The sequence below is a fragment of the Xenopus tropicalis genome, chromosome 1 (assembly GCF_000004195.4).
Source record: "Xenopus tropicalis strain Nigerian chromosome 1, UCB_Xtro_10.0, whole genome shotgun sequence".
Lineage (NCBI taxonomy): Eukaryota > Metazoa > Chordata > Amphibia > Anura > Pipidae > Xenopus > Xenopus tropicalis.
In genome coordinates, this window is record NC_030677.2 from 44,396,765 (window position 1) to 44,422,863 (window position 26,099).

The 26,099-nt window shown below is 39.7% G+C and overlaps 1 protein-coding gene across 19 annotated transcripts in view; it reads left to right on the forward strand.

Moving 5' to 3' along the window:
- sorbs2 (sorbin and SH3 domain containing 2) overlaps window positions 1–23,116 on the forward strand; it is a 158,190-nt gene extending 135,074 nt beyond the window's left edge. For 13 of the 19 annotated variants that reach the window (XM_031896090.1, XM_031896094.1, XM_031896103.1 and 10 more), the window contains 9 exons: window positions 1,451–1,565; window positions 1,653–1,781; window positions 2,074–2,277; window positions 6,815–7,630; window positions 8,447–8,584; window positions 12,054–12,161; window positions 16,120–16,163; window positions 16,574–16,680; window positions 17,841–23,116. In XM_031896090.1, coding sequence (XP_031751950.1) covers window positions 1,451–1,565; window positions 1,653–1,781; window positions 2,074–2,277; window positions 6,815–7,630; window positions 8,447–8,584; window positions 12,054–12,161; window positions 16,120–16,163; window positions 16,574–16,680; window positions 17,841–17,902 — 1,723 coding nt within the window. In that variant the 3' untranslated portion in view covers window positions 17,903–23,116. 19 annotated transcript variants of the gene reach the window in all.
- Window positions 23,117–26,099: the final 2,983 nt, after the last annotated feature.

Below are 26,099 nucleotides of genomic sequence, written 5' to 3' on the forward strand. Positions count from 1 at the left end.
GCCACAGGATATCCCAGAAGTGCTTATATTACACAATTATTATACAGAAAAATAATAATTTGTATTGTTACTGTTACCAGTGTGTCTTTAGTTATATAATACTTGTTTCTGCAGAGCTGTACCTTTGTTCATTAAAGGAACAGTAACACCAATTAATAAAAGAGTTTTATGTAATTAAATACTATTGCCCTGCACTGGTAAAACTGTTGTGTATGCTTCATGAACACTACTATAGTTTATATAAATAAGCTGCTGTGTAGCCGTGGGGGCAGCCATTCAAGCTGGAAAAAAGGAGAAAAGGCACAGGTTACATAGCAGATAACAGATAAAGCACAATTGTATTCTGTTTATCTGTTATCTGCTATGTAACCTGTTCCATTTCTCCTTTTGAACGGCTGCCCCAATGGCTAAACAGCAGGGTATTTATAAAACTATAGTAGTCTTTATTAAGCAAACACACAACTTTTACCAGTGCAGGGCAGCAGTACATTATTAGTTTAATTACGTGGATATATTTTCATTTTTTGGTGTTACTGTTAATGGTACCTTTAATGGTACAGACAAGGGAAACAAATCTCGCAATAAATAAAAAAGAAATCTATTACAAAGACTAATTGCTGTGTGTTAAGAGACACAGGAATTATTAGGCCCTACTTATAGCATTTGCAATCTAAGTGAGGCATTTTCTGGCCAGAGGAACTGCCTGTGATCCAGAGGCCCAGGGCAAGTGCTCTGAAACATTTTCTGGAGACAGAAGTAAAAATGTGTAGAGCAGGACATGTAACATTCATAGTCATTTCTGTAGTGATTATAGAACTGGGTGGGGCTGTGTGTTGCTTATGGAAAGCAAGTCAGATTTTGAGAAAAAGAGGTTAAGAATTGTTCCTTTATTAAAAACCAGAGACCCAGAGAAGTATCTTGGGATCACATTCTCTCAGATCCTGCTCTATATCCAAACAGGATTGTATATTGTGTTGTAAATGATGCAACTGAGCATGACAGATCCACTCTACAAACCCCCCTGTCCAGGGACAAATGATCTACATAGGCACCTAGGGCTGCAGCTTTATGGCTGGTGGCTCTTGGGTGCCTATATAGAAAAAATATATACTTTATAAATATATTCCCCTAGCCTGATTATGATAATGGTGGGATTTACCATTTTTATAGAAGGCCTTCCCAGATGCACATATTGCGAATAGCAAACAGAATTGAATGAGACAGATTCAGTTCAGTATATCCAGGTTTCATGCACTTATTTACTAGCACTGGGCTAATTTGTAACTGGACAGTTACCCATATCAACCAGTGATTGATCTTCTCTGGCAGCTGTCTGACGTGTGATTGACTGCCATGGGTTATTGCACTGTTATTAGGTAAATAAATGACCCCCTATCATTTTATTGAGCTTTTACAGCATATGAAATGTTTGCACCTTATTTTCCTGCAGAGAACTGTCTTTCAGTAAAGGAGATACAGTCTATATCCTCAGGAAAATAGACAAGAACTGGTACGAAGGGGAGCACCATGGGAGAATAGGGATATTTCCAGTTTCATATGTTGAGGTTTGTAGTCCTTTCTTTCCATTTATTTTATGACTATCAAGCATTCACCGTAAATTAGATATATATTTATTAATCTTTCTGTTGTAGAAAATGACCCTGACAGAAAAATTACAGCCAGCGCGCCCCCCTCCTCCAGCACAGGCCCGAGAGATCGGAGAGGCAGTGGCTAAATACAATTTTACTGCTGACACAAACGTGGAGCTTTCACTCAAAAAGGTAATTTTATCCACTATTCTTATTGTTCATGTGTATCTGTTGCCTTATAACAGTGAAATAACTTACAGTAGGTTCTCCGCTATTAAGAATAAAAATTAATAGGTCAGACACCAGCCATTGGCTCTGCAGCCGGCACATCCCAGCATCCTTAGGGCCACAAAATGGACCTATCCCTTTAGTTAGCAGATTTAGCTTTTTCTAACCTGTGGGTCCCTTTCTTTCTTAGCACTGCTCGATGCATTATGCATTCAGTATAGGTGCAACCTGTGACTTATATCTTTTTTTCCCCCAGGGTGATAGAGTTTTGCTTCTTAAGCAAGTTGACCAAAACTGGTATGAAGGTAAAATTGTGGGGACTAAAAGGCAGGGAATCTTCCCTGTGGCCTATGTGGAGATCTTAAAAAAGGGTCCGTCCAAAAGTGCTGGGGATTCCTCCCATTGTCCAGGACCTCAGAGCACTTCAATAGACAGGATGCACAATTCAAGTCCTGCCACGGTAAGGAACCTTGTATTACTAGTTAATTATAGAGCAAAGCCTTTGCTTTTGGTGGCATTTGCCCTGTCTCAGATAACATTCCTTTGGTTAGAAAAGGTCTTTTGTCTGAGCTTTCATGCAACATCTTGGCTGCTGCCATTGCTCCCATTACTAGAAGCACAGCCATTGGAACACTGGATAAGTGGCTGGTGATGATCAAACATCTATTTGTGCTCTGGTGTTTAATAAGCTATTATGCTATCCATTTTTTGCATTCAAAACAGCTGCATATTTTGTATTGCGGTAGAGAAAAATAATCACATTTGTAGGTACTCTGATAAGGATCACAAGGGGGTATGCAGTAAACAGGGGGCATGCACTCGAGTCTTTCTAGATGGCACTTGGTGCAGAAATTCATTTGGCAGCATGAGAAGGAGAATTCCTGGTTGGCCTAGTACTTACAATATAGAAAATAGAATTGGCATTAATACTCACACTCATATATTGTTGAACCAGGAACAAGTCAAGTTGATCTTTTGGGGTCAGGATTTTGAGTGACAGCTTTTTACCTTCCCATTGATTAACTAGACATTAATTAAGCATTATCTGAAAAATTAAATTAAACTTGATCGACACGTGCCCAGATCTCTCCCCTCTCCCTTCTCCTGCTCCCCCCTCCCATAAGAATTCATAAAACTTACTCCCCCCACCCTTAGGAATGTGTGATCTGAGCTATAAGGGCTAGACTGCAAAGGAAGCTATGAACACCAAGCTAAAATGGCAGCTGCAATCTTAAACAAACAGAGAAAGCTTATAGAGCTCTTTACTTAGGTATGATAAAGCTTTCTGCAGAATAAATATAACATTCTAGGTGGCACTAATGTGGCAAATCTATTGGCAGTAAAATGCCAAAATGACTTTCCTTCGCCTTTAAAGGGGTTTTTCACCTTTGGGTTAACTTTTTGTATGTTATAGAATAGCTTATCCCTAGCCACTTTACTATTGGCTTTCATTATTCAGCGTTTATAGTTTTTTAAATTTTTTGTCTCCCTCTTCTGTCTTTTTCTGTTTTATGGCCATTTTTGATGGACACAATTGAGGTTTATTAACCTGGGCATAGTTTTATACCACTATTTGGCTGCCACAATTGAGCTGGATTTCTGGGAATTTTTGGCGTAGAGGGAATTTAAGATGTTCACAATGATACTGCATTTAACTATGGTGCTGGGTCTGCTTCTGCATGTAGAAATCCTTCTTAAGACAATTATACTCAAAGCCACTTGGAACAATTTCTATATTATATATCACAATGACATAAATTGGCATGTTATTTATTGAACATGTTCTTCCTGATGTACATAGCTATCTTCAGCAACAGCTGTGGTTAAAAAAACACATTAATTCCAGTTCATGGCAACCAGAGCTCCCTGCCTTAATCTGTGCTAGCTAGGAATTCCCTAGTTGGCTTTCTGAGCATCACAGCTCAGAACCTGAGATCTCTGGCTGTTCCTGCAAGTGTTGGCTGACTTCCTTTTGGATATCACTTATGTAAATTGTAGTTGTGAAGAGAAATGCATCTGCAAGAATATGACCTTTGTATAGCTAGCAAGACTGATGTACTATACGGTGTTGTGATTATATATAATGAATGGATATTGTCTGTATCATTTTGGAAAGGATTTTAGCAGACATTAATGTTGGGTTGGAGCTTGCTTAAGGAAACCTAATGTATTTATTAATCCTAACCTAAAATATAGATAAAAATGTATTGAACTGGTAGTCAACATGTGGACATGCCTATGTAAGGCTTTATAGGAATATCATTAAGCTTTACCACACATAGCGAAGCTCTGCCAGCTATGGTCTTCAGCTAAGGGTGTGCACTAAAGTACACAATTTAACATACGGGGCACAGATGTGTGGTTCTGTTGGGGCAGCTGATGGCCAGTGCAGGGGGATATGCTGACAACAATTATGTCTCAGTTATATGCAGTGCAGGTTAAGCCACCTAAGTCGCATTTTGTATTCATGATATCATATAGAAGGATTAATTCCAAGTACATATCAAGTCAGTGGAATGTGGATATACCTGAAATGTATATGGAATCTCTGGGGGTTGCAAAGTCAAATAAACATTGAATACATTTATCTACTTTGTAATGAGATGAGCCCAGCAATGCAATATTGCTGGGCTCATCTCATTATTGCATATTTGTACTATGCTTATTAATGCACTATGGCTACTACTTATAGGCCTCTTATCTGCCAAAAGCTGTATGTAATGCAGGAACAAGGGAGGTATTTACTGTAGAATCATGTAGAAATGCCCCCATTTAGCACAATGGTCTAGTTGTTAGTGTTATTGTACTCTTTATCCATGAGTCCTTCCCATTATTTTTAAATTACCCATTATAACACATTTTTTTGTTATATTTTTGTAAGAGCCTTTTTATACCTGATTGGAATAAAAGCACTGAGTAACTTGCTGCTGCTATATAAAACATGAGTATCTCCTTCATATGTATAGGCTTGCCACCTTTTCCCACACCAGACTGGGGTGTGTGGCACTGGGTGGGACATTGACGTAACGTAGGCAGGTGGTGATGACGGAGGGGCAGGGCTATGACAAGGCGATTGGCTGATTGCTCCCTCAATCTCACAGAGTCCTTCCAAAAACCGGGCTTTCCAGGTCAAAACCAGACAGGTGGCAACCCTACATATGTAGCTGTGATGGGGTGTCCGTGCTAGCGGTGAGCCTTTAGGGAAATGTGGTCCAAACAGTGGAGTTTTCCTATGAATCAACCTTAGTAAACCAGTGTGATAAAAAGAATTCACCAATGTGAAGCAGGTGCTACAGACGTTAGTAAATGAGCCCCAGTGAAGGAAAGAAGTGAATTCGCAGTACTTACATAACGAGGCCTGGGAGCAGAGCAGTAGGTTATTCCGAGCCGATGTGCGTGATCAGGGAACGTATGAGTGTGATTGACAGCAGGGGATACCCATCATAATGTCAGGCAAAAATGCTAGGCCTTCTAAAAATGTTAAAACTGCAGTTAATAAGCGCTGTTGCAGACAAAAAGAATCAGAGCTGATGTCAGACCCCCACTATCTTTGTAAATAGGAAGCCATGGTTCATGTGTAAACACAAGCGGTATCTGGTATCCCAGTCACCTGCCGTGGCTAGAAAAAGATTTCTGTGAGTCTTCATCAACACTTGAATCACTAGGATGTCACTTTGCTAGAAATAGACACTGTCTGTACATATCTGTCATCAGTTCACAACTATGTTTGGGGGTAAATTGTGAGCAGCTATTTTTATACAGTTAATCACCCCCACATCACTTCAGAGGGACATCATTGAAACCTTCATGCTTTTGTGGCCCTTCAGCAGGGGATGGTGGGAGTCGTAGTTTTTAACATCTGAATGGCTCCATGTCTGGCTTCAGTATCCTAAATTATTAGTCATTTTCCAAGGTATTAAGCGCTTAAAGCTGAGCAGTTGCCTGCTCTATGCCATAACTAGGAATGTGCTACGTAACTTTGCTAAAGGATTTGTCACTAGGCCAGTTAGAATGGGGTTGTAGATAGTTTTACAATTTAACAAATAATATATAATGAACTTATTCAAAAACATGATGTGATGCCCCCCATGCTGTATGAGTCAACTGGTTAGCTTTGATTGGTCAAGCAAGGAAGAGCACCACAGAGAATATGACTTGGTTGCCCCCTATATGTGCTACTGTATATGTAGAGAATATGTTTATTACTGCATTGTGGCAGTAATGTACAGCCATTAGTAACCTGTGTGCCTCTCATACCAATGTGATATCACATAAAGGAGGCTCATCTTTTTATTGATATTTATTTGATGCTTTTATACAGAGTCAGTTGGTCCACAACACACATTCCTTTCCCTCTCCCATGGCTTTTTTTTTCTTCTCACAGCACAAGTATATTTTGATACAGCATTTAATAAGGGTTTACCCTATAGTTTCTTTTGAATAAGGGCTGGGTCCAATTTTTAGTAATATTAGTGGTCTTTACTAAAATGGAAGCTGACTGGGGGCAATTGGTATGACCAGTTTACATACTAGCTTTAGTAGGATGGCCATGGCACTCTCAGCACAGACAAGTAAATCCCAGTGTGTAGCAGTTAGGGGGAGTAATATAGATTGAGAGTGATTAAAAGTAACCCTTATATACAACTCAGTGTATTCTTTCCTTTATATGCATGGAGCCCCCTGAGTAGGCTATGTGACTTAATTCTTATATGATACTAGGTATAAAAACCAATGGACTTTTAGCTGCAGTTGTAGGTACAAAAGCACAATTACTAAACCATATAGGAGATCAATAGCCTACCTTAGATAATAGATGGACAACCAGTAGCACCCACAGTGGAGGCAGTGAAGTTCTACCCCTATTTTGCTTACCTGATTCCATGTGCTGGTATTATTTTGGCATGCGTACCTGTACAATGAAATGTTTTGCCTTCTCTGACATTCAGTATAGTTTTTTTCCTGCTGTGTCTCTTAAACTTTTTTCCTTATCTCTAAAGTCGGCTGCAACTAAGAGGCTACGTACTCCACCCCTTACTCTAAGGCCTGACTCAGCTTCCTGTACAGACACTAGTAAGGGGAAATTAGATGCTGTCACCAGCGAATGGTTAAATTTGACTGTTGGCTTTTCACCATCAACTACACCTGCCCCAACCCTACCGCCTTTTCCTGACCAATTTCTTTCCAGTGCAGAGAAGCCTAGCTCTTTGCCATTAACTGTAATCCAGCCCGAACCATTTAGTTCAAGTAATTTCACTCCCCGAATTGAAGAAGGACATTTTGTTCCAATAACGTCCCCCAAAACCATTTCGAGTTGCCACCTTCCCGTACCTCCACTCTTTCCTGATACAGTAATTTCCAGTCCCATAATTCAACAGATTGAAACCTCTGTAATGCCTTTAACTAATAGTGATAAATGCATTCAAGAAGAGACTTTTTTGGCACAGTCAGATATACAAGGACTTTGCTGTGGCAAACACGCCACTGCAATCTCTTCTGATCTTTCTAATGTATCCGAGCCAGTAGCTGCTGACCCAATCCACACAGAGTCTGCTACAAACGCTCTGTCGCCCAAAAACCTGCAATTGGTGGATGACCAGGAAGAGGAAATCTGTGAGGAGCTGCTGTCAATCATCGAAGGGGGTCAGATGAAAAGTCAAGATTCAGGGTTTTATAGGTGCGAACCTCATGCAGAGCAACTTCCAGCACTCTACATAGAGGAAGATGGGACCAGCGAAAACCTAAAAGCTCCAGTAAAAAGCATAACGCATCCTATTGCAGGTCATGAGGAATGTCCATCCAGTTCTAATACAGAGGTATAAAGATCACATTGCTCTGTGTGCGTCTTCTATGTAGTTTCATGTATAAATAAGAGATGAGGAAAGCCCTAAAATACCAGTAATAGGAGCTCAGATGTTCATATGCGCCTACATTGTATATCTGTCCTTGCGGCTGTTATTGTCCTGTCTTGTACTTTATTATACAGCCTTATGTTGTGTTTTATAGTTCATGCAAAATTCCTTACAATGGTAAAATGGGACCCTGTTTTAACAGGATAGTGTTTGGGCTCTGAGACTTTTTTCTATACAAAAGACAATGAGGCCTTGTTTACCATATAAATGCATTATTATTAAAAAGAATTACTTAACTAAAACCATTTATTTCACCTCTTTATATCCCCATTATTCCGCCATTTCTTCCAGTATTAGTTTATGTAGCCGGCTGGGTTGTGTGCAACAAGGCATTATATTGCTAGTGGGTACTACATGGGGCAAAGGCTTCAGCAAAACTAAGAAATCATTACCAAGTCCAAAAGAGATCAAGATTTAAACACAATTGGGACATAAATACTGGGTTTTGTTTTTTTTTTTAGAAAGAAACATATGGGTTTAATCATTAATCTTGTCATTCCATACATTAATGTAAATGTTTCAGATATTCTTACCCAGAATAGATAACAGTTTAGAATGTGCAGGGATTAACATAACCTGACCTGCTGCACAAGCAGTATTGTAAAGCTCATCGTGACTTCTAATTTGACATGTATTTAACGACTGTCTTTTTTTTAAATGTCTAAGAAAACCTCAGTTTCTTCTGAAAAACAAAGGTTTTCTGCCCCCTTTCCTTTGCAGCTTTCTTCCAGCCATCCATTTCATGCTGTCAGCACCCCTCCATCTGAATCTGTATGTTCACATCCTACTGTGTCTCCGTTCTCCTCTTCTTTAACCAAATTCACATCCAGACAGGAGTCACAATCCCCAAGGTCCAAGGTAACACTGTCCTGCATGGAATCTGTGCTAATGTCCCTAATACAAGCTGAGCTGTACATACTAAAGCATGGGGTGCATCACTAGAGATATACAGTTTGCTTGCCCATTAACAGTTTTCATCACTAACCCATCATTAAGATTGATACATACTGACATTATAACATATATCATTAATCAACTGTGAACCCAGTTTTTCAGAAGGGAAGGGTATGTTGGAAGAAGGGAACAATACCCTTTCATAGGTATGCAATGGTTACATTTTCTTTTTTACCAAGTTTTCAACACAGAATTTATTCATTGTATTTAGAATCTGATCTGTCACTACATGTCACTGCCGTCTGTCCCCAGTACACAGGCACAGGTCTGAGTGGACACAAAAGAAAGGGCAGTTTAGGAACAGAAAATTATGCCAAAACCCCATCACCCCTGAGCATTCCTGCCCTGAATCCATTAATTTTCCTACAAACGGTAGGACATTTTGACGGGAAGTTTCCTCATTTCTCAGGGTTTTCTGTAACCCCATAAATGTATGGGACCTTTTATCCAGAATGCTTGGGACCTGGGGTTTTCTGTAAGGGGTATTTCTGTAATTTGGATCCCCATACCTTAAGTCTATTTAAAAATCATTTAAACATTTAGTAAACCTAATAGGGCTGGTCTACCTCCAATACGAATATATTATATCTTATTTAGGGTCAAGTACAGGGTACTGTTTTAGTCTTGGCTTGAGAGCACTTTAACCATATTGTAAAAAAAGTGATTTGAGTGTTTTTTCCACCATTATCGAGGTTCTGGTGTGGCACAATAATGCTTTAGGGCCATGCTGGCTCCAATTTCTCTTAGGGCTCTGGCACACAGGGAGATTAGTCGCCCGCGACACATTTTCGCCGGTGGGATGGCATTTCGGGGAGATTAGTCGCCCGGGAACATGGAGATGTGTGTGTGTGTCTCCCCATGTGCCAGAGCCCTAGGAGCAGTAGGACTTTATCTACTATTTACTACTATTTACATACAGTTACTTCACTTTCACTGAGCTGAGCTTTTTTCTTTTGAAGACTGTTGAGGCTTGTAAATAAAATTAGGTTTTTATCACCACTTCTGATCATGTAACCTGGGATGCACAGGTTGCCTATTGCAGTGGGGTGTGTATGTTTCAAGCCTTTGCATTATTCAGTGTTACTTTATGAACAAGATACGGAATGTATAGGGTATTATTGCACCATATTTATATTTATGATTTAAGTGGCACACGCCATCTCTGTTCAATATTAATCTATGGTATTTGGCATCATTTTTGTTTTTGGTATCCATGTGCCTCCCCAGATTCATTGCTTTGATATTTCCGAACACTGTAAGTAGCTCAGAGAGCCACAAAGGGTGACTGGGGGTGTTAATAGAAATGAATATTATATACAGCTGTATATATTACACATTAATCCACAACTGTGGTTGTAGACATCCAACAGGCAAATTCAGACTAAATGAGCAGCTGTTGCAATATTTGCCTGAGGCTGATGGCATGATTTCAATAATATTTGTAATACTTCCCCTTATACTGGGAGGGGCTTAGTCTAACAGAGATGATATTAGCATGTGGTATGCAAACACCATGGACACTCTTGCTTTCTCAGTTATCCCTTTATATCTATTTTTGATTTATGAGCCTTCCAAAATCTCCTGATGGCCTGGTTAGTCTAGTAGTTATTTTGGTCCGTGGTGTTTGCAAGAGGTCTCTCCTGTTTATAATGTTCTAGTTCTGGTATCAGAATGTCCTATGAGTCAGTCTGACTCCAAATGTCAGTCTATTTGGCTTGGAACAAACACTGGGCTTTATCAGCATTGGAAGAGCCTTGTACCTCGGCCAGTCGCCTGCTCCTCCCCGCTCACAGCAATAACAACTGCCAGACTGTGATTATATCAAGGGACAGTAAATGCTGCAGGGATTGGGTTCATCCTTTAATGATACTTTATCAACAGAACATACTGACCTGGCTCTGCAGCTGCATTAAATACCAGTTATGTCACAGGCCGCAGCATTTTGAGGCACCACAGTATATACAAATTGTATCAAATTCTGAATAATGTATCCTCATATAGAGATTGACCTGGAAATCACAGTAAGCAGGATATAAGTTGTGCTATCAGAATTGGACTCTCTAATTTTCCATGTCACCTGAAAATTCCCAGACTGAGACTAACCTAAGCGTAAAAGAATAGAGGGAGAGTACACCAACATAACTGTCCTGCTAAACCTTCATTCATTTTATTAAACCAAATGCTATGAGGACCTAAACTCTAAAACGTTTTTAAAGGTTTGGTGCTAATCTGATTACTGTATATAGCAGGGATCCCAAACCTTGTGAGCCACACATAAGTGCTGTGATTGGCTATTTGGTAGCCCCGTATGGAATGCTGGCCTGCAGGAGGCTCTACTTGGAGTAAAACTGTGTCTCTGTGTGTCTAAAACTTGTCTCCGAGCCAGAAATGTAAAAATTGCACGTACTTTGAGGCCACTGGCAGCAACATCAAAGGGGACGATGAGCAACATGTTGCTCCTGAGCCACTGATTGGGGATCACTAGTATATTGGATGGGTATACCTGTGGTACACTATGAATATAAGTGCAGTTCTTACCCTTGACTTCACAATGTAAAATACTGCAGTATGTTTGTTTTAATGCCACTTGAGCAGGATGACTGTATTCTAGTATCTTCTATTATAGGTCAAGGCAATGGCTGGTCCTTTCTGAAGAGAGAGATTATCTTCCACCATGGCTGATGGCTTTTCAGTTATAGTTCATAGGCATGGATATTCCCCTGATATCCCAGATTATAGAAATAATTGCAGGATGAGGTGGGATTCTGTCAGTGCTTTTGGCAGGGTCTCAGTAGGGTCTCCCACAGGAGGGCAATTAGGAGGCTCTTGTAGGAACATGTAGGCTTCACACAAACTTTCTGCAGAATGGATGGTAAAAGTATTAAACTGCACACGAATGCAAATAATAATCAATAGGAATGATTATCTGTTTCATGCATTCTGTCACAGTAATACTTTCCTTACCAGAAGGTATTGTCTCTAAAACATAAAGAAACAATAGACAGTTTTCCGCATTGCTACATATTTTCTCTAAATTGTGATACAAATAATTGTCATCTCTTTTTAATAAAATGACACAGCATGCAACGTGCCATAAAACTACCTTGAATATTTATATTGTAACAGGCACGTGCAACTCGGTTAGTTCTCCCTAGTTGTGGAAGTAGGAATGCAGATGATCCCATTGGTTTGGAGTGGGATTTTTGTGCATGAGTTCATTGCATGATTGCAACTCTCTCTAAGAATCTTTGTTGTGTTATGTGCTTGCACATTGGCTTTTGTGGCTGGTTTCAGGCTGCATGTGAAGCTGATATTGAGGAATGCAGAACATCTGAAGTGATTAAAAAATGAACACTTTCTTGTGGTTTTCCAGGCAATTTTTAAAAGTGACCTAGTAGTTGTTGGTAAGCCTCCGCGTAGTCCGGTGATGTCTAGAAAAACCTGCAATTCACCTGTGAAAAGTCCCAGCATCACACACAGGGTAGAGTACCTCAAACTCTCCATGTTGCACAACCGCACTGCCTTTTATTAAGCATGTTTCCTATTGGAGTTGTAAAATGAATAGTAAGAACATTGAAACTCATCAGTGATGTCCATCCGCCATGTCATCTTGATCTGATGCTGTCTCACTGTTGCTTCCTCTCCTACCAATAAAACTAGGTGTAGGCATCAGGTTTATATTTCCCAAATTCTCTATCAGTTTAAATGAACAACCAGGGCTGCTATGCTGAAAGAATGGGCATACCCTTTGGGTACATTTAAAAAGCTTTTGAACATTTAAAGTGTGTTTCACTGGGATCTACTGCCTGATATATTCAGCTGAGCTCACCTACACAGCTATTGTACAGGGCATTGGGGAGAACAGGGGATAAGGCAAGATGTGAAAGTAACCTTTACATTAAACACAATTTGTACATGCCCCTTGTTTCTCTTTAGGACCAGGATTATATCATCTGTACTTGTGTTCAATGCTGATAACTTCAGAGCACTGGTTTGAATGAAAACCAATTCTACTGTTTTTCAAGTTTAAGGGCTCTGGTACACGGGGAGATTAGTCGCCCGCGGCAAAACTACCTGCTCGCGGGCGACTAATCTCCCCGAGTTGCCTTCCCCCTGCCATCCCACCGGCGAACATGTAAGTCGCCGGGGATACTGTCGTTATTTATAAGATGTACTTTTTATTTCTAAATTACACTGTTTACATAGCAAATAATTAACTCTACCATTTAAAATTTTATTCTGGGAGCTGCTATCTTGCTCCCTTCCCATTGTTCTGCTGATCGGCTGCCGGGAGGGGGGTGATATCACTCCAACTTGCAGCTCTGCAGTAAAGTGTGACTGAAGTTTATCAGAGCACAGGTCACATGGCTGTGGCACCCTAGGAAATGAAGACTATGGCTAGCCCCATGTGAAAGTTCAAAATAACATTTTTGAAAAATGAATTTCAATGCAGGATTCTGGAGAATCCCGAATCAATGCTGGAGAAGCTCTATTAACTGATGTGTTTTGAAAAAAAACACATTTTCCCATGACAGTATTTCTTTAAAACTGAAAAAAAATTGGCTATTCCAGCCTGTTTGTCTTCACTGTTCCCTAGAATTGCTAAATACACTGCTTGCTAAAAATATTATGTTGCTATAGCAGTCCTTAATTAGAATGTCTCAGGCAACAATGGAGAGCGAGCTTACCCACTCAGCACCCACCCACCCATTCAGATATAGAAAAGAACTGTATTTAAGGGTCATTAAGCTTTATTCACCAGCTGGAACAGTGGAACAATAGGACTCCTATATTTTCTTAGAAGCCTGAATATTTTCTCTTACATAAAACACACATACATTTACAGACTAAACTTATTATAATCTGCAAAGCACAAGTTTAAATGTGGGTTTTACTTACTGTTATGATGAGACTTTATAGAGGCAGAGAGCAGTAGTTAAAAATGTTGTATTTTTACCGCAGCGTCGCACTGCCAGCTTTATGCAAAGGTATCTGTAAGGCTGATGCCACACCAAGCGTATGGTGTATATTTTCGGCAAGCTGAAAAACACGAAAGTCTCGAGTTTTTATGCGTATTTCGGCTACATGTGCCTGCACCGAGGCATATTCCATTCATTCGGGTGCAGGCACAGGTTGGAGCATATGGTGCATATTTTTGGCAAGTGTTTTTCAGCTTGCCGAAAATATACGCCATACGCCTGGTGTGGCATCCGCCTAACACACTTACTTACAGCCTGCTGATAGTAGACAGTTGCAATTCATAATACATAAGCCCTATTGTTTCCTGTTCCATACTTTCACACTCTGTGAATCTCATTTGGGCCAATACCATTGTGTCTTCATACTGTTTTCTGCTCATTTTTTCATATTAAAAGCAATGGGATGCAGCATTAGAGATCTATGTGCTCCAATTAAACGTGTACCACCTGTATATATGGGTCATTATATCCATTATTCTGAAACGTTTACTGTACCCTAAACATTTCCTGCAAACTTGTGCTACTCCATAGGGTTACTGATTCTCGTATAGGTTTATAGTGTTTCTCTGTACAGTTTATAAGCACTTATGGGCAAACAGAATGAGTTGTACTGGTTATGGAGAGTTTTATTTATGGCACCAGGCAAAGAACCTGGTTAGTTCATATGTGAAGTGATATATATATTTATATAATTTGAGATCATTGGTCAATTGCAGTGCCAAACTTTCCACCGCCAGTCAAAAGCTACACTGAAATAAGCAGAGCTTTCTACCCAGTGTGGGACTGGGCTTATTAGGGCCTGTCAGAGGACGTTGACAGTGCTAAAAGTAATAGGCGTCATATAGCCCTTTGGAGGAAGTAAGATGGAGACTGCAGCCTACTGGAGCCTACTAGCAGATCTTTGATAAAATACTTAAATGATCTAAAATGACAAATCATTCTGATGGTTCTGGGATTTCATTTGCAGTTTTCCGACTTTATGCTCCAGAACTAGACTGTATCATTGGTAATATAGGAAATATTAAACAATTATAGCTGTGGTTTTCACAATTTCATCATGGCATCTTGCTAAGCATCTCCATAAACTGCATTTAAACAGCAATGTTATTTTACCGCAGTTATTTAACTCAGCCAGTAGAGTTCTCTAGATTGGTATGTAGCCTGTTTCAAATATAAGCAACATTCCTCTAACCTTCATTTGCCCTCTGGCTTAGTGAGATTAGAATATTAGGGACAGATAATAAATCCCAAAATAGATGCCCAGGAGCAGAGTGGGCTTCTTCTGTTACCTTTGCCTTCTTACAGCCGGCAGAACAAATGATCCTTGTTTGAGCCTCGTCAGTCCCTTAGATCCCTATAAAAACCTTACTGTGACTGTTCAGGTCCCTGAGGCATTAAAAGCACTATTTCTGTGTAACTTTGATATTTGTAATCTAAAATCAACCATTTTAGTACTCTTAAGGCTTGTGAATTTTTCCCTTGTAAGGTATTATGGTAAGCCTTTGTGAGATGGTATGTGTCCGATGCACTGTATGTGCTCATGTATGAAGTCTCCCATGTTAACGTGCCACTAAGCTTGCTCTCTGTGCGTATCTATCAACTCGTCCTGGAGTGGGAACCAGTCATTTGCTAATGGTATTGTCTGCAAGGAAACTGTGGCTTTCTGTGCTCTCTCTGTCCTGATATTGTGCTTAAATACTGTATGTTCTGTAAATGTGACTGCTGTCCGTATAGCTCTTCTTCACTGATGCTCTGTGTTTACATTTCATTTATTTACTTACAATGCTATTATGAATATTTTCTTAAATCTGTAGTCAGGGTACATGCAGAAATTGGGTTGTTGTCTGGTTTTCTAACACAGATGGTCAAGTGCAACAGTGCAGGTCCCCAAACCTACCGATAAACACTTCATTATATAAAGTTGGGGCGCCACATAGGCACTACAGATAAGATTTAATACCACCAATGTTACTGATGGGAAAGAAAGAAAAAGAGTCAGAAAGGCAGGTATTTTTTGTAGAAGAAAACATGGCAGCCCTAAGTATTAGAATTAGATGGCTGGATGCATTGCGTAATACAGTGTTTCTGGTAATATACAAGGGGAAATCAAAGATGACCTTATGTAAAAAGTGGGGGCAAAATAAGTCCTCTAATGACCTTGCAGCTTTGTGTATCACCTACTTGCAGAATATATAGAGCCAAGATCATTCTGTTGTCTGTAAACAGAGACCCTACAGCTGAATTACAACTCCCAGCATCCCATGCATTTTGGCCCCCTGTGTCCGCTGGGAGTTTTACCACAAATGGTTTAGCTATGCAAAGTATATATGCTTTAGTTTGCTTTCCTGCTAGTTCCTTCTGAGACACATTGTCCTACTGGCAAAGCATTCACACATTGTTTATTCTGTGATTTATTTATATTCTAACTGCTAACTATAACTGCTTTTTTTTTCCCAACAGCGCCCAGTGTTTACTCATGAAAATATACAAACCCTGGGTGAACCGTAAGTTTTTATCTTTTTTTCTCATATGAAATAATGCTACTGTATTTGACCAGCCCAACCAGTAAATCACCAGCTAGGGCAATTAGTGTAATACCCTACAAATCCCTCCCGTCCCTGTCTCTCCACTAAACGATTACTCCTTACAGACCAGCCTGTACCCTGCCCTTTTCCCTGCCCACTCCACCCATTTCCCTGCCCTGTGACATCAGCGCCCCACCCCATATTACACCTCCACCTACCCACTGACCCAAAGGCCAGTATTACAAGAAAAAGAAAGTGGCATCCTATAACACTGACGCTGTTAGTTTGTATATTTTGTATAATGTTCTACCTCTGTGTTTCTCTTTCACATTTCCACTTCTGAGCCTTCTGTCTTTTTAGGCCTAACCTGTATTTATGTTCTTTCCCAGATATCAGTCCTTGTACAACTACATGCCACGCAATGAAGATGAGTTGGAGTTGAGAGAAGGAGATGTGATTGATGTCATGGAAAAATGTGATGATGGATGGTTTGTAGGTACGTTTTTCATATGAATTGTGGGCTTGACAGAGGTAATGTGCAGAGCTTTCCTATAAAGTTCCAACAGCAGGATTCCTTCCAATAACCACAATACATCACTGTGATTCTGGAAAGGCTTTGTATAAGAGAGGTAAAGTTTACACAGCCTGTACTGGAGTTCTTGTGTTCCAGTTCCCTAAAGGGTAACTAAAGAAACTATAGTGTGTGCCCATATAAAATGTTTGTATAATGCAGTGATCCCCAACCAGTGGTTTGTGAGCAACATGTTGCTCCCCAACCCCTTGGATGTTGCTCCCAGTGGCCTCAAAGCAGGTGCTTAATTTTGTTTCCTGGCTTGGAGGCAAGTTTTGGTTGCATTAAAAACCTGGCATAATGCCAAACAGAGCCTTCTGTAGGCTGCCAGTCCACATAGGGGCTACAAAATAGGCAATTATAGTTCTTATCTAGTATAAATAAATCTAAAGCAACTGGACTTGTTTGGTAATCATTGAAAGTCCAGTTGCTTTAGATTTATTTATACTAGATATACCATGACCTGGATGAATGAAAATCTTCATAGACAATTATAGTTCTTATTTGCACCCCCAGGAACATTTTCCATGCTTATGTTGCTCCCCAACACTTTTTCCATTTAAATGTGGCTCACAAGTATAAGGGCGAGTCTTTTTCGGCGATTTCCCGAAATCGCCCCGCCGCGTCTGCCATCCCGCTGGCGACTTACATGTTCGCCGGTGGGATGGCAGGGGGAAGGCAACTCGGGGAGATTAGTCGCCCGCGAACAGGGAGTTTTGCCGCGGGCGACTAATCTCCCCGTGTGCCAGAGCCCTAAAAGGTTGGTGATCCCTGGTGTAATGTATTACTTTTTTTTAAATTAAACTCTCTGCAAAGGAAAGGAGTTGCTGTAGAGCAAAGCTGTCCACCTGGAAGTACTTTGCCTAAATGTTGCTTTCTTTGCCATGTTTGGGTCAGTTGGGCAGTGATGTATGCGTGATGCTCATTGGGTCCTCTAATCATGGTGGTATATAGCAGATTTTTAAGTATTAAAAATGGATTTCACTTAATTCACCAAAAATTAAACCTTTCTCAAAGCCCTGCATTTTATAAACAAGAATCTTCCTACACTATTTTGAGAGAGAGAATTTTTTTTCTGGTTTCAGGGACATCAAGGAGGACTAAATTCTTTGGAACTTTCCCCGGAAACTACGTGAAGAGGCTGTGAATAAATGTTGTTCTCCTGCTGCCTGACACTGCACATTTATGTGAGAATGCTAACCATTCAAGTGTAATCCCCGCTGCTGCTGCCTGCCAACATCAACAAGCAGTATTAGAGTTCAATGGACACATTTCTTGCTATAGCTCAGTCTAGCCCGCCTCCATTCATTATTTTCTCTCCTTGCTTTCCACAATTCCTTTTATTGCCTTTTTATGTTACTCTGAGGAACAGGTGCTACACTCTCACGTTAGCAATGCTTCACAGGACAATCCGGCATCTTGGATAGAGTTTTTGGTTCCAGTTATTGATAATGACAAAGCCAGGCATGCTATTTGTTGTTATCTGTAGGAACAGAGACATGTAGTTTTAGTCTAATGGTTAGTTAAAATATAAGGCTGCACAGACTGGTTAGATGTGGTGATGCCTCTGCCCTCATATCTCCACCAGCGCTGTTATATGAGACCAATCTGATAATGCCAGAAGCTGTTTTAATTACAAGCATTGAAACCTTGCCAATGATTCTTTAGGTACTTATTTAATGTGTATAAATAATCAATGTCAATAATCAATTAATCATTGATTTCCCAAAATGAACCCTTTTTAATTTTTCAACTGCTAAAATAACCTGTATGTAAACATTATCCCTAGCATTGGTTATTGACCCTTTCCTTGGTAAAATTATCAAAAACTACAGTGGCCTGCATACTGCGCCTACCTTTATTGCCTGGCATAGTTTTGTTAGCAACAGGCATATAAATGCCAGGCAGTAAAGCCTGTACTTTCTGATGTATCTGACTAGAAGAGGCTGACACTTGTTTCTCTTCTATAAACCTGGATACAGGTGATGCAGAGGGTTCAGCATTTGTTTGTCCATATCAGATTATAAATGATATGAATGTCGACTGAATTTGGTTAGACAAGGGAATGGGATGACCTATCAGTTTTACTACTGACCTAAAGCATAGGATTAGCTAACCATAAGGCATATGTTTAGTATAATTATACAGGCTGGGGTGTGTTCACTGCACTTATTTTATACATTTATATTAATGTTTGCCTGGGTTACACATCATTATATAGGGTACTAGCACTGCAAACCAACAAGGCACAAGTATTAACCCTGACTGATATTTTCCTACATTGTTCTCATTAGGTGTATTTAACTGCAGGACAATTGTGTGAAGGTAAGCACAAACCTGGTATTGATAACATCATGGAGGAAGCTGGTTCCTTGCTGTTATTGGTGCAAAACCGGTATAGGGGACAAATGCAGCAGTTCACTGAGCTACATGTTCTGATATAGTGCAGTATAAATAAGTTATTTAGTGTCATCTTTATTGCCTTGTGTTCATTTCTGTATTCACTCTGCATTTATTCATCACTGCAAGATCTAGAAAATTGATGGGCAACCTGATGAACTGCATCCCCCAGTTCCCCCTCTACCCAGACAAGCTTTGGCTACAAGTGGGGAAACTAGGAGACAGTACAGCAACCACAGGGCGACATGTTACTCGTGCTCAATATATAGCTCCTCTGTGAGAGACCTATCTTGGGAGAAAATAGTATATAGTAATGGTAAAACTGTATGCAGCAACCACAGCCAGATATTCTCAGGGGATGCTGGGAGATGCATTTCAGATAGATGGGGGAATTCATTTTTACCAGCTTTCATTCAGCAGCTTTTAATGGCTGAAATTAAATACAGATGAATTTAGACCTTTTTCACCTTTATGATCTTGTAGTCGGTTATATTTGTTTAAAAAAAGGAATTGCTCAACAAAGGTTCAATGCCTTGGCTGCATAAATGCACCCCAGTTGCTTTGGTACATGTTTCAATACGTGTCTCAGCTACGCAGAACACCTTTTTATTGGACTACTCATAGCAAAATCAGTTACATTGCAACTGTTCTCGGTTTATTATAGTAAAGTGTGAGTGCACTAGAGTCAAGCCATTAAGTGGCTCCAATTTAGTATCAAAAAATCAGTAGGGACCGCACATTCAAAAAGGGAACAAAAGGAACAATTTATTGCATCAAAAGCAAAATACATAAAAGTAAGGTCATTTTATTATGTATTTTGCTTTTTGATTCAATAAATGTTTCCTTTTGTTCACTGGAGCATGCAATTTCTATAAGACTGGACCAATCAATTACACTGAGCTTTTTAAAGCCATTTCCCAGTTGAGTTTCCCTGTTATTGTCATGTTGTGTTCTAGGGAGAAATTCATAATAAACGTCAGTATTCTAGAGGAGGGTAGCAGATTTAGGGCCAGAATGCCTTCATATTTGGAGTTTTCCATTTTCCCTTTTACCCTTACCAGAGCCCCAATTTCTAATGAAGAAAGTCTGCATGATGTTGCCTATCACCATCAGTAGCATTAGGTACTGTGTTCCATACACAATAAGCTGCGCTGGCTTTTAATCAAACTTTTCTTTTATTATTAAATCTGAAAAGAGCAAATATTGAAAATGGATTTCAGAGAGTGAATCTTCTTGCAAAATTTAAAATGGTTTAGATGTTCTTTATGTTCTTCTGTCTTGTCAGCCTGCCACACAGCTCATACGTTACAGCATAACGTGCATACGTTAACTACTATTGTTGATTACAAGATCTTGTTAAAGGTGAAAAAGTGTCTCAAGTGGTTTATTGTCATTTCACCAACATTAGCATGTCAATAAAGGAACATGGACTTTTCATATCCACTGTACTTCATGTTTGTGTTTTCTGTAACATACACACATACTCATTTGTTGAGCTTTACTGCACAGACACCAACTACTGCTTTGTGCTTTAACAGAAGAAACATAGAACACAGTGTTCTAAGCTGGACTGTAATTGGTCCAATTACGTGTGAGTCTCATGTCACTGAGGTGTATGCACACTAGGTTGTATTACTGTATTTAAAGTATACAATTACTACTTAACTGAGTAAAGGCTGTGACTTCTAATTCCAGAGTAGGAAAGAGGAATCAGTAGTACAGTAATGTTCCTGAGGCTCACAATGATCATGACTAGTCTTGTTTTTTCACCAGTTTTAGTGATGTTTGTGGTTAATACACCCACCAGCTCTAAATATTCACATATATAATTCTGCCTGGTTTTATTTATTTATTTTTTAATGCCAGTTAAGTATAAAATCATCTGAGCATGCTGTGGGTATAATGTCAAACAGAAAAAGTATTCATAACTTAAGTTAAATAATTAGTTACAACAAGCAGGCACCTGGCAGAGCTGGAGTTACATAAAATGCTTGTCAAGCAGTAAATGAATATTATGGGCCTCAGCTTGAGACAAATAACTACATAAATGAATATGCAATGTGAAGTAGCCATTGAAGCTCCCTACTGTATGAGCCTTTAGACAAATGGAAGCTGCAAGGTGGACTCTACTCTCTACTACAGTATATGAAATGTGAACAATAGTTGTCAGTTATAACAGCATGTGATAATATATCATTTTTACTGGGTATATTTGTAGATAAAAGTGTTCCTTCTGGGACTGAGGGCTCAGGGCAAATGTCTATGTTCTGACCTAAAACTAGCAATGGCAGTGGGTTGGACATTCCTGCATTAGTGCTATGCACCATTCCTCAAGAGCTACTAATATTCTGTTATGTGGACATGACTGCTATAGTATTTGTAAATACAGGTTAATGATGTTCGTTGCTTGAGTACTGCAAATCTGTCCAAGTTATATGAACTTCTTTAGTTGGTAATGGATTTGTCTGTCCAAGACTGAGTACTGGCTAGTCTCTCCAAGGCAGAGAAGTACTTCAGTTGAGTACTGGCTAGTCTATCCAAGGCAGAGAAGTACTTCAGTTGAGTACTGGCTAGTCTATCCAAGGCAGAGAAGTACTTCAGTTGAGTACTGGCTGGTCTATTCAAGGCGGAGTACTTCAGTTGAGTACTGGCTAGTCTATCCAAGGCAGAGAAGTTCTTCCATTGAGTACTGGCTAGTCTATCCAAGGCAGAGAAGTCCTTCCGTTTAGTACTGGCTAGTCTATCCAAGGCAGAGAAGTTCTTCTGTTGAGTACTGGCTAGTCTATCCAAAGCAAAGATGTTCTTCAGTTGAGTATTGGTGGGTTTTTCCATGGCAGAGTAGTCCTCACTGAGAGTTGGTGCATCTAGGCAGGGCAGAGAAATTCTTTAAGTATTGGTGAGACTCTCCAAGGCAGAGAAGTTCTTCAGTTGAGTACTGGTGAGACTGTCCAAGGCAGAGAAGTTCTTTATTTGAGTATTGGTGAGACTGTCCAAGGCAAAGAGGTTCTTTAGTTGAGTATTGATGAGACTGTTTCAAGGCAGAGAGGTTCTTCAGTTGAGTACTGGTGAGACTGTCCAAGTTAAGTTCTTTGCCAGATTTCTGGAGAGTCTGTCAGCTCAAGCTTTATGAACAAGTCTATTTAAGAAGAAGAAGTTCTCTCTTTGCACCACTTATTCATAGCCATGAATTCCCTTAAATCAAGACCAGTTTGTGGTTCTTCACTGGGGTCAAATGCTCTGAACTATTCAGCATCCAACAAAACCAATATACATAACTTAGTTTTTTTAGCACCTTAAAAATAGTGTTTACTGATTTACTGCTTTCATTAGCTTCACACAACTGTTCACTTTTTATGTAGTATTTTGTACATACAATATGTTTGCTTAATTTTCTTTGTACAGCGCCTCCGACCTATTACGCTGCTTCTAGCAAGTCTTTCTAACCGCGAGCATCGCCAGCCAGTGCAAGGCTGACAGCTTTTCTCTGCTCTTGACCACGCTAAATATTCCAGACCTGTAAAATAACCTTTTATGAAAGATTTTGTGAAACACTGAACTTGGTTTTACCAGTGGTATCTAAATGTATATATTTATTTGTTACAGAGAAATGCTATTAAAATACACATCTCTTTTGCAGTATACAGTATTTCATGTTGAAGAAATAAAGAAGCTTTATATTTGGAAGGCTTTGAATTTTAAACTTGTTCTACTGCATGCAGCTTTGCTTTGAGTTACACCTATCTTTAATGCCATTACGATGGAAGACTTCAGTGTCTATTGCTTGTATTATTTAAAAAGAAACAGTTTCTACTTTGTATCTGATGATAAAATCCATTTTTAATACCTGGCGTGCAGGTAATTAACAGCAAATTCTTACAAGCAAGTGTATTTGTGTTATCTTCCTTTTTTCTGCTTTTTTTCTTGAATAGATATCTAATAAATTTTGCCTGGAGTAAAACAAGACTTGGTTTGTATTCATGTAAAGAATGATAAATGATGTAAGGAATTGGGATATGTGCTTATCTTCAGTTCCAGTTATTTCCATAGAACCAGATGCCATTCAATGAAGACAAACCTATGTTTGAAGTCTATGTGAAAAAACAGGAACTGAGTTAGAAGAAAAGTTTTTAGAAAACTTTTTAGAAGAAAAGTTCCTTCTCTTCAAATTGTCCATTTGCTTTCATGTGATTCACCATAAATTAACATTTTGTCATGGAAATGATTCGGTCCCAATATGAGTTTTCTGATCAAAAAACATTTGTCACTTCATCCAGAATGTGCAGTGAAATATAATAAAAATGCTCATTCTTTGATGTATTTCAACTATTAGTGCACAAAGAAATCCAAAATAATCTACTTGGAAGTTAATGGGAGGTTGGGGGGTGTGGGGAGTCCAAGGTAAAAAGCCCTGCTTGGCCAAGGCAGCTAAAGGTATCTCCCAGCTGGAAAGTTCCCTGAAAAGTGGGCAGCGTAGGTATATAGCAAATTAAAGAGATCATTTCAAGGAAAGCTCTGGAGTATAAACGTGTGAAATCCAGAAACTAAAAAACACAAATACCAAATGGAAGCCAAAGTTCAGTTACATAGTTACATAGGGTTGAAAAAAGACCATTGTCCATCAAGTTCAACCCATCCGAGTAAACCAAACACACAACCTATACTAACCAATCTATACACTCACATACATAAACTATATATATACAACCAGTAATTACAACCAGATATTAGTATCACAATAGCCTTGGATATTCAGTGTCGAGGAGATAACTGTGGGGCCTCTGCTAAGGCCAAGACAGACAAACTCTACACAAAAGAGTACCATGTCTAGTAATAAATCAGTAATAAATCATTTTTGGGGAACACGTTTGTCGTATCAAAAAGCAGTTTTAACCTTTTTTGCCTTGTTTATCATGATATCAATGTCTAGATATGCCCAATTCCCACTGGAAGTGTAGATACTACTTTTCTGGCATTCTGTAATTTCCTTGCCATGACATTAACTCTACGTTGTTAACAGAGAATGGGGTAAATGAAAAGTAGCAAAAATACACCTGACATGCTGTTTCTTCTATTGTACAAATGTAATGTTCCACATGACACAGATGAGGTGATCATCCCTGATCTGAAGAGCCCCTTTACAGTTGCTACACTGCTGGGGGCCTTTATGTAATGATGTGTTGGCACCTCGCATTACTTCTCTGCTCTTAATAACGCGTGGCTGTTACTGATCTCTGGGAGTATTCCAAAAGGTTTTGTCAGCCACCCTACCAACCACCGAGCATTTCAGCAGGGACCTTCGCTGGTAACTGACCACGGGTAGATTTATGTTATATAAATAGTATTTGCAAGTAAGGCTATTTAATTGATGTCTCTAGGAAGTACATTGAATTAGCAGGGATGAGCTGTGCCAGTGTGAGTGGGTTGGTACTTTGTGTTTGGTGCTCTGTGAGCTATGCACTTTGAGTGTTTATGATCAACAGCTCAGTAACTACCATATGGACTCCGTTTCAGTCCTGCCAAGCCATGAGCCCCCCCCCCCATAACAGAGATTCTTCCCTGCATGCCTCACGTGCTCTGGGGCACATAGCCGACTCACAAATATCTCATCTTGTTGCCTGTCATACAGGCGGGTGCTGAAGAAGCATTTTCTCTGCTTTACACTGGCTATACTGTATGGCTAATAGAATGAAATGAACTGACAATTTAGAAACAGAGCTGTTACAATCGTTGGCTGCAGTTTTGTATTGATCTTCAGTTCAACTGAGCGCCAAACCCTGGGGTGCCTGTGTTACATTATTCTGTTTATTACATGGGCTACATAACACTCCCAGCTATAAGTAAATCAGGATCTAATCTTTGCCTGATTTGGCCAACTTTCAGTTTCTATCTAAGCAGATATTGGCTGAAGTTTTAGCTCTATACACCAGCCAATCACATAGTAACTTGGCCAGCAGTTGCCAATTCAGCACTCAGTGTGGGCCCAAGTATGGCCATCCTATAGTGGATGCAGAAGTGTGAGATACTAATGCAGTTTTATCTTGTGTTGTTTCTTCCATTTGCCTGTATGAGCAGATTTCATAAAAAGATGTCAGATCAAATGTTTAAGGCGCAGGTTCCAAAACTGTGATGCTAACCCTTCCTTAGAGGAGCATTGGGTGGGTCTAACCTCAAGTGCAACCAATGGCAGACTGGGGTAGCCAGGGGACACCAAGTTCCCAAGCTAAAGTCCCACACCCCTGCCCACACAATTCTTTTTCTGTCCCACCACTCCTCCACACAGCTACTTAGTCCCCATTGTGAATCAGGTTGTAACTCTGGGAAAGAGTTAAAGATGGCGGTGTGTTCCACAGTGGAACAGGACCAGGGACCACTGAGATTTCTCCCCCCAGTATCCTGCTGAGCCAGTCTGACCCTGAAAGCAACTGGGGAGACATATGTACTTCTTACTTATTTGTACAGCTATACCGGCTTACTACCAAACTTTAGCTTATCTGTAACAATTAATATCTAAGGGATCCTGACCACACATAAATTGCAAAGTAGGGCACTGAATAGAAAATGTCTAGAATCCTCTGCTTTATAGGATTACAGTTTAGCATTGTTTTCTGGGTGATTGGCTCATACACAGGAACCTTCTACTTACTAATACATTATTTGGAATGTTCTTACAGGATACAGTAAATTCTATATAACAGATAGCAACAAGCCTGAATTGGCAAAATGGATTCTGGCAAATGCCAGAGGGTTTGCTGTAAGATGCCACAGACAGTCACTATTTAGGGTGAAGACACACGGAGCTACTTTGTAGCAGCTACTTGTCACAGCTACTAAATGCCAGAAAATACCCTGCTATAGACAATACTGAGAATTGCCTCTGCTAAAACACAAACAGGGACAATTATCAGTAAACGATCAGCATTGTCTATTTTAGTAGCCGTGAAAAG